This window comes from Sinocyclocheilus anshuiensis, unplaced genomic scaffold (genome assembly GCF_001515605.1).
Source record: "Sinocyclocheilus anshuiensis isolate Anshui unplaced genomic scaffold, SAMN03320099.WGS_v1.1 scaffold438, whole genome shotgun sequence".
NCBI lineage: Eukaryota > Metazoa > Chordata > Actinopteri > Cypriniformes > Cyprinidae > Sinocyclocheilus > Sinocyclocheilus anshuiensis.
This window is the reverse complement of record NW_015546118.1, coordinates 1,773,227-1,782,157: the sequence shown is the minus strand read 5'-3', so window position 1 is coordinate 1,782,157 and position 8,931 is coordinate 1,773,227. Positions and strand designations below refer to the sequence as shown.

Genomic DNA, 8,931 nt, shown 5'->3' with positions numbered 1-8,931 from the left:
TATAAAATATAAAATTTTGTTATATAAATATTTTGAATCACAAAATACTGTCAAGCTTTACAAAGAATTACATATTATATGTTATTTATGCAGCTAAAACAACTATATAAAACACTGTAAGTCATGTGACAAGCTTTTCCAGAGGAATACATGTACATTTGGTATAGCAAAAGCCAATATTCAAATATTAAAGTCTCCATCTATTAGAATTACTGATTGTATGTGTGCAGTAGATAAAAACTGACTTTAGGTCATGTCTGTCAGCTTGTGGTGGTAAAGCATACCGGTTAATCATTTGGAAAATTAAACCACAAGGTTGTAGGTATGAATGCCACTGTGACCTTTAGAAATACATTAAACACCTGTTATGTCACTCTCTCGAGTGTTCAAAATGGACCTCCTTCCTAAAATACAAAAGGCAGCTATATATTTTTGATGTATAAAGATCCAATTTATACTGTGTAAAAAAAAAAAAAAATTGAGCCATTTGAGGCAGAACAAAACTTTCTTTTATTTTATATTATTATTGTTGTTTTCATTAATATTATTATATCCTTTTATATTCTTTAAGATTGTCTTTTATGTAGACCCCCTAGTACTTTCCTGGAGCAGTTTGAAAACCCTTCGCTAAACGACAAAAACCTGTTAGACTTTCACAATACCTTTGCTTTGCCGGTGCTCTGTAAGATGTGCACCAGAGCGCGGGCCATCTCCTCTTTGTTCTTGACGCTGATGACCGGCTCCAGCACAGAGCAGAGCAGCATGTAGTTGTTGGTGGTGTACTCGGCAAACTCTTTATAGAGCTCCATGGGCAGGATGTTCATGCTCTGGTACCGGGCCTTGATGCGGACCATGGGTCCAGCCGTTTTCCCTTTCCCTGGATTGGGTTGGCTAACTGGGTACCATTTCTCGACCAGTTGCCTGCTCATGACATTCACCACTGGAATGCTCACCAGCCCCACGTAGTTGTTCTTGTCCTTTTTCTTCTTCTTGTCCGAGTCCCTATAGAGATGGACGGTGATGTTCTGGACCGTAGGGAGGTTACTGAACTCAAAGTGTTCACCCCAGAAGACGTTATCTGTCTTCAGCTTGCAGGTTGTGCGGGCATAGAGGCCGTCGTCCAAGCAGAGCTCACAGAAGTACTTTTTCTTGGCCGGAAGGTCCTTAGCTTCGATGATCCACAGCTGGAGCGTATTCTCCACCCGCCGACTGTTGTCCTAGAGACGGAAGGGCATTGTGAGGTCAGTGGACTGTTAGGCTGCCATGTCACGGCTGTAATGGATTATTAGCGCATCAGTGTGGCATCTAACAGGGTCAGTGATTTAGAGATGACGTGATTAAATACCCTCTGCTTCAGATCACCCAACCTTGGCTTGATATTAAAAGGCCCTTTATTTTAGACCACTTCATGTCCTTCCCATAAAGATAGCAGGACGGTGCTGTAAATACTGTGTGACATCATTCAGCAGTTAATGTCATTCACTGGCCTTTTTTTAATAGAACAGTCTTTCCAGTGTGAAGTCATGTGGTTTAACATACGAGGGACGGCCATAAAGTTGACCTGCATCATGCTGCAGTTAAGGTTAAGCTTTCGTTGGACTATAATAGAGGCTAATTTATAGATATCCCTCCTTCCTCTTATAACTTAGGAGGCAATGGAGGATGAGATCAGAATAAAACTAAATGTCAGTTATTTCTGAGGCCACAGACCATTGTGAATCACTGAACTGAACAGACTAAAGCCCTCGCTCACCAGAGGTATACAACAATTCTTGTCCCTCCACACTGCCCCACCCACAATTAGTGATGTCATGCAGAAGCATCTGTATTATTACCAGTTTTATTTTCATTAATCATGCAGCCCTAGGCTGTATAATAGGGGTGTAACAGTTAAAGTGACTCACGATTCAGTTTGTATCACAGTTCTAGAGTCACCGTTTCGGTACGGTTCGGTATGTGCTATGTTTACGGAAGAAACTATACTGGCAAATAAAAATAAAGAAAATAAGAACAAATAATCTAACTACAAACATCAGCACAAATAAATAAAGTAGAGCAAAGATACAGATAAAATAAACAGTGCTATTCAGGTTTTTAGGTCTAACATTAGTTTTTAGATACAGAAATTGAATAAAGTAATCAAATATATAAAGTAATCACATTGCGTATTTGACTGTATAAATTAAATATTCATCCTTATTAAAGTTACATAAGCTATTAAATAAAGAGCAGCGAGTGATTTCCTTGTTTTTGTTGTTTGATTAACATTAAAAAAGTGCTGTCACTTTAAGACAATGCATGGATACATTACACTGATCCTCTAGGTTCAACTTACAGTACCAAGATGGACATTTTGACATAATTTTTGTATGAATTTGTCCATTCGAGCACAAGACTTGTAACTCAATTTTTTTTGTGCGTTCTGGGGTTTGCGCGCTTTGAATGAGCGCACACACAAATCTTATGAGTTCTCATGTCTTCTGGCTCTGAATGTTTAAAATGGCAAGGCTTAAATGAGTTTAGTTTAAACACAGATAGAAACGTGCTGTTCAGTTCTCCTCTGCGCACACGTGCTATCAACACCCAGGTGATGACGGCATAAATGACTGGTCATATTCAAGCATACGGCACTTGCATTGAACAAAGAGTTTGTCCACGTTTTTTTTTTTTTGTTCATCGCTATTGTTGTAATGTATTGGGAATACAACAGAAATGTGTATTAGCCTAACTCAGTCTGTTTTACGTGTTAATATTTTTAGATGCATTGTCAGATTTAAGTTGCAGTGTCAGATTTAAGAGCGCGGTGCAAGTACGTGCCGAACCGTGGGTGGAGAACAGTACGGTTCGTTTTTTTTACCTAGAACCGTTTCACCCCAACTGTACAAAGATTCTTGAATAATAAGTACATAATAAATAGTAATACAGCTTCCATTTTTGAGTGAACTATGCCTTTAAGGCTTGACGGATGAATTGCTCTATAACAGCAGATGACTATACTAAAGGCACTGGGCATTGTGTAGGGCTCTAGTGCTCATGGATATTCCCACACAAATAAACACCCACTAAGGCAATTGATTTTGCATCTCGGTATTGAGGTGCTCCATTGTGCGCCCTCATCACAGATAATGAACTAATTAGGCAGACAGAAATGGGCCTCTGCCGCAGCAGCTAATGCCTGAGCTATGATCATCTCCACACTACTACAGAATCAACATCTGTCTGAAAGCATCATCTGTTCACAGCAAAGCTCTGTAAAGCCTGGCTCTGGTGTTCACCTCAGAAACCCACTGAGTAATTAAAATGTAAGACTGAGCGATGGGGAGACATTAAACACATCCCCAGGCAAGCTGTGAAGAAGGCAAATATAACTTGAAGGTTGTGCTTGAATTTTTGTTCCAATCTAATTAACCATTAATTTGCTTAATCATTGATTGGTGAAATGAGCTGTCGGGTGAGATCTCAAAGCAGCCATATGTTTTGCTTTCCTGCGTCTCATGTGCTTATATCAAAGAGCGATGGAAAAAACGGCCCTGAATTTCATCATTCTTACAGATGCAGAAACATTATTTGATGTCTCTTTTTTATTTGCATTGAGTCGCATTTCTTCAGTAATAAATCAGAGCATCAAGTATGATTTTAGCCTATGCAGGAATAATAGCAACTCTGCAGAAAGGCGAGTTTACCTTATTAGGGTGGATGGCCCGTCGCAGGTTCTCCATCCATTTGTCTCTCTCTGCGGCCGAACGACAGGAAAAGCACTTACTACCTGTGGAGGTGCTCACCTGGGAAAAAAGGTTGATAATTGTCAGCTTGCTGCAACAATCTCACGGCTTCCAGCTCACTTACATCAAAAGCAAACCTGTGCCACGTTTTAATGTCCTTTGAATATATGTTACAAAATGCAAAACTGAATCACATTTACTGACAGATATTTTGGGTACAAATACAGCATTTAAAAAAACATGTTCAGAAATCTGGATATAGACAATCACACATGTTCTGACCATGAATCACAAGCTATAAAAGAAGCTATAAAAAAGAGAATCAAAATTGAACCAAACTGAATAAATTCTGATTTCCCAGGTTTGATTAAATTCCTTAATTTGATTTGATTCTGAATTTTATTATATTCTGGTTTAATCCACACGCTCTTGAATTGATATGATTCTGAATTTGATTAAATTCTGTCTTAATCTATAATCTCTTGATTTGATTCTGGTTTTAATTAAATTTTAAATAATTTGTATACATTTCAGTTATAATAGCCATTTTGTACACAATTCATTCTCTCTTTTTTTTTAAAATTCTTCTCTACTAAAATTCAAATTATTCATTCAAAATCGAAACTGGGATTTAAAAAAATCGATTTTGGGACTGTTCAATTAAGATCACGATTAAATGGAAATCTATATAATCAGACAAACTGCTTTTTGCTGGAAACTTGCCTGGTTAAAACCACTGTCTTATGAATGATGATATACTGTAATATTAAATTTAAATTAACATGTACCTAGGGTTGAGAGAGATCAGATCAATGAACTTATTAATGTAAATAATGTAAAGCAAGTGAAAGAGGTGTCTATACCTCAAAGCAGTAATCTTGCCCGAGGATGGAGCTGTGCACTGGTTTAATAAGGACCTCCTCCTCCATGCTGAGGTCCAGAGCTTCTACTGCACTGCTGGGACTGAGCAAAGACTCGTGAGAGCGCGACTCCTTCAGCCTGGGCATCAGATGAGACCTGAGACAGGAACACAAACCAACCAGTTGACACAAGTGCCTCTCGTGTACACACACACTTTCAAAACACACATAAACGTTTATCTTGAAAACAAGACAAGATAACCGAATGGGTTTATTTATGGCAACCACAAAGCAAGTGTTATCACTGCCTAAATTGCAGGTGTAATATGAGGACACGTGTTCTGGTCCTATTCACAGACAGTATGCTGAGACAACAGACTCCGTAGGCAGCCTTAAAGAGGTGTACAGGACACAGCAGTTTCGAGGATCAAAGAATAATAGATGTTTGAACCTCAACAACATAATTTGAGTCTGCAAAGTGTGAAGACAGCAGCAATAATATAGCAATAATAGAGGTCATACAGCAAATTTTCTATAATATTACTCCTAATTCAGTGGAAATAAACTTCATTTCAGACCACTGCAATTTAAACTTAAAACTTAAGAAAATAAATCACAGTAAACAAGACTTAAAAGGTCCGAACTGGGTCAGAAAAAAATGTCCTCAAAATATTCTGCATGATATGAGACATACATATTGCATAAAGGCATTAATTACTCATTAAGGTATGTGAATGAACACAGGCTTGCTGTTCAGCATGTGTTGTTTGAGCAAAGTGTTTATGTGATCTGATCACTACAGGTGTCATTAACTGAGCTGTCGGTTATTGTTAGTGCGCACAGAAACTGATTAGTGCTCTGACAAAATAATTAGTGCCTTCTTCAAACTGTTAATTATCTCTTAATAATCTAAAATAGAGTTTACAAAATCTCTGCCACACATTTCAATATCTGTTAACTTGCTAAGAAAAAAAGTCAGAAAGGTACCAGATCATAGAGGAAGTTATGTGTGCTTGCATGCATGTGTGAAGAATGAAGCCATTTAAGATGCCAATACCACTTGTGTCACATTAATTCAACACGTTCCGCATCCATAATAAACAGCGATGGGCGACAGCAAGCATATCATTGGAAAATCCAACATGTTTACAGCTGTAATTAGAGTGGGAGATCTCATCTAAGATGAAGCCTGTGTTGGTCTGAACTGACGTTAATTAGTGTTTGCTACAAAGCAGATCTGATCTGGGAACAGTTCCACTACTCATTCCTTCATGTCAGCTGGAGAGAGACGTGCACAGAACACTCTTCATCTGCTGATCTCCAAGGAATACATCACATAAAAATGAAAATTCTGTCATTATTTACACACCCCAATGATGTTTTGCAGCATACACCTAAAAATTGGGTTGCTGTGCATCTGGCTGTGATGAAGGTTTAGTATAGTAGGTTAGGTAAGGCATTAGAGTACAGATTAAAACGGCTTCAGTTCTATCATGACAACTCTTGGAAGATTTTAGCATGGTAATGGATCTGGTCTTGGACGAATAGATCAGCTACGCTGCTGCTATTGGTTACTGCTGTAGTTGTAGATTATTGCTGCTGCTGCAAGCAAGTACAGGAACTTGCTACTGCCAATGCATACAGCGATACGTGCTGTGAGTATTTAAGACATACAGCTGCTGCAAAAATAGCATATAAAAAAACCCGTAACAGATCTATACAGGTGGAGCTGGGGAAGGAGGAGGGTTTCAGAGGAACTCTGAAAGCGCACTGCAAAATGCTTAAGTGGATGCTAACCAGCCATTTAAATGTAAAGCAGCAAGCTCATTGGCTGCGTATGCAACATGAACCAATCAGCTTGTGCCAAGTCATTTAACGCTGTGAATATCATCAATTACGTTAAGAACCCATTAGCCTGCGCCATCTATAGTTTCATAAAAGAATTAGGCATTTATATAAACTAGGATGTTTTCTAGTTGTATTTAGTATAAATTTGTTACAACTGGAGCTCAACAACCAATTTTTTTTTGTACAATACTTTTTAGTGTACATTATTCATATAAATTATATTATTTATATATTTAATTATATTTCTGTCATGACAACTCTCAGAAAGTTTAGCATGGTAATATACATGGCAATGTTAACGTGTTTGGTCTTGATAGAATAGATCTGCTATACTGCTGCTGCATTTGCTGAGACTTGTTACTGCCAATACATCCACAAACCTGCTGCTGTGAGCATGTAAGAAATACTGCTGGTGCACATATAACATATGAAATAACCCTCATGTTAACATGCATGAAATTATACCATAGCAGATCTATACAGGTGGAGCTGGGGAAGGTGAAGCGTATATATCCGTTGTGAATATGTATCTTTAATTACACATTGTCGTATTAACAACTAGTGAACAAACAGACTGAAGTGAACTGAAATTGTTTAGAAACTTTTTAATTTTAAAATTGTAAAAATAAAAAAATTTGAAGATTAATGACGGAAATATTTTTTCCTCCCTAAAACGTACGTTGTTTTATTTACAATTTCAAATAATAAAAAACATTAAAAAAAAGTAAAAAAACAAAAAAAAAAACAATTACAGTGTGGTTCCGTAAAGGAGTCACTTGTGAACTCTCTGAACAGTTCACTAAGTGAATCTGATTCAAACAGCTAATTCGAGCAAGTTTGAGGCTGTTTTATGATTTTGTCTGACTCATTTAAAATTACCGGTTCAGTCATTGAATCAGACATCACAGCTCGCTAATGTTGTTGTGTGCAGAAAAAACTGGCATGCGTGCCATACTTCCATACTCCTTTTGTATGGAAAAAGCGCAGCTTGGTCATTCTGCTTAACATCTAATTTTGTGTTACATAGAAAAGAGAAACAAACATAGAACTGGAATGACATAGGGGTGAATAAATTAAAAAATTTTGGGTGAACTCTCCCTTTTAATCAGTTTAGTAATTAACTAACACACATGGTCAATTTTTGACCTCTTGTTAAATGTGATGCTGGTGATGCTCTCTTGACATAAACCCACATTTACCCCCACACAAAGAGACAATTAAATCTACTAGGAAGCGACCCACATCTCTCTCCATAAACAATCATCATCAACAACAGTTTGTTGCTGTGTGTATCTCATAAATTATTTAATATTCTCTATTACCCTGAACTCTTTATTTACCTCCCTTCCCCCTCTCCTTTGTTTTCCTTTCCTTGCACTCTCCTTCTTTCTCTCCTCCACAAAGATCTTCAGAGGTAAGACTATACTCCTGAGACCAGCCTTGTCTCCTAACCACTGAGGCTTCAGAGAGCAAAACGTGTGTGTGTGTGTGTGTGTGTGTACACAAACTGGTTTATTTCTGATTGGCTGAGGTGAAACGAAGCAGAGGGCTCTGAGAGTAATTGGAGCAGAGGGGATTGTGGGATTGATCCATGCTTGAAGCAGCGTTAGAAAGACAGAGTATCAAGCTAGCAGTCCAAACGACAGGTTGAGTTCCAGAACGAGAAGAAACCAACATCAGTTTTCCTGACCGGGAAACATTGATGGGATGACACTGACAGGAAGTATTGGGAATAGCTGTCAAAAACCAGCTTGATCGAAAGTATGTTAGAAGAGAGAGAAGGAAAAATCTAAAGAAACAGTGTGTGTTGGCGGTTCATCTGAACTGTCATCAATCACTTAGTTACTGGATATGAAACTTTCAACATCAAAAGAATGTTCTCTAAAGATGAACTTTTTGCTTTGAATGAAACAGACAGTTTCCTTCAGTAGGACTTAATATTAGCTCTTCAAGACTGCATCGTGAGAGAAAAAGGGATCAGGAGTGAAAATACCTCAGAAGCTCTTTTTTTGGTCAGCAAGTTTGGAAAGGGATCAAGTGCCAATGAAACAGAGAACAGTTCAGCACTTTCCATGGGCTCATATAAAGCTTATCTTTTGTTTTGAAGATAAAAAATCTCATATCATTCATAACTTTCTATGCAACACAAGACAATAACTCAGCCACTTTTTAACCATGAATATGAAGGGCTACGGCAGTGCATTAAAGGAATAGTTCACCCCAAAATGAAAAATTTGCCATTAATTATTCTAGGGCTGCCACTAACGACTATTTTTATTTCGATTAATCTATCGACTAATTTATCGATTAATCCAAGCGATTCATTTCCCACAAAAAAAAATCAACAATTTTACTTAAGAATATTTTCATTAAACCTAATGAAGTCCTTTTTTTAAAGCAAAAGTAAAGTGCAACATAGAGTGCAAAAAGCAAGTGTCCATCTCATAGTCCAAATCACTGAAATCAAAGTTCAGTATTATAGTGTAAGAATGACAACATAT

At 37.6% G+C, this 8,931-nt stretch overlaps 1 protein-coding gene across 2 annotated transcripts in view; it reads right to left on the bottom strand.

Annotated features, from left to right (window-relative positions):
- LOC107700936 (disabled homolog 2-interacting protein-like) overlaps nucleotides 1–8,931 on the bottom strand; it is a 91,638-nt gene that overhangs the window by 32,225 nt on the left and 50,482 nt on the right. The window contains exons 1-3 of one of the 2 annotated variants that reach the window (XM_016502809.1): nucleotides 4,586–4,736; nucleotides 3,684–3,782; nucleotides 663–1,217 (exon numbers count right to left, since the gene is read on the bottom strand). In XM_016502809.1, the coding sequence (XP_016358295.1) occupies nucleotides 663–1,217; nucleotides 3,684–3,782; nucleotides 4,586–4,729 (798 nt within the window). In that variant the 5' untranslated portion in view covers nucleotides 4,730–4,736. Of the gene's footprint in view, nucleotides 1–662; nucleotides 1,218–3,683; nucleotides 3,783–4,585; nucleotides 4,737–8,931 lie in introns of those variants that run through there. The other variant, XM_016502810.1, reaches the window with a different exon arrangement.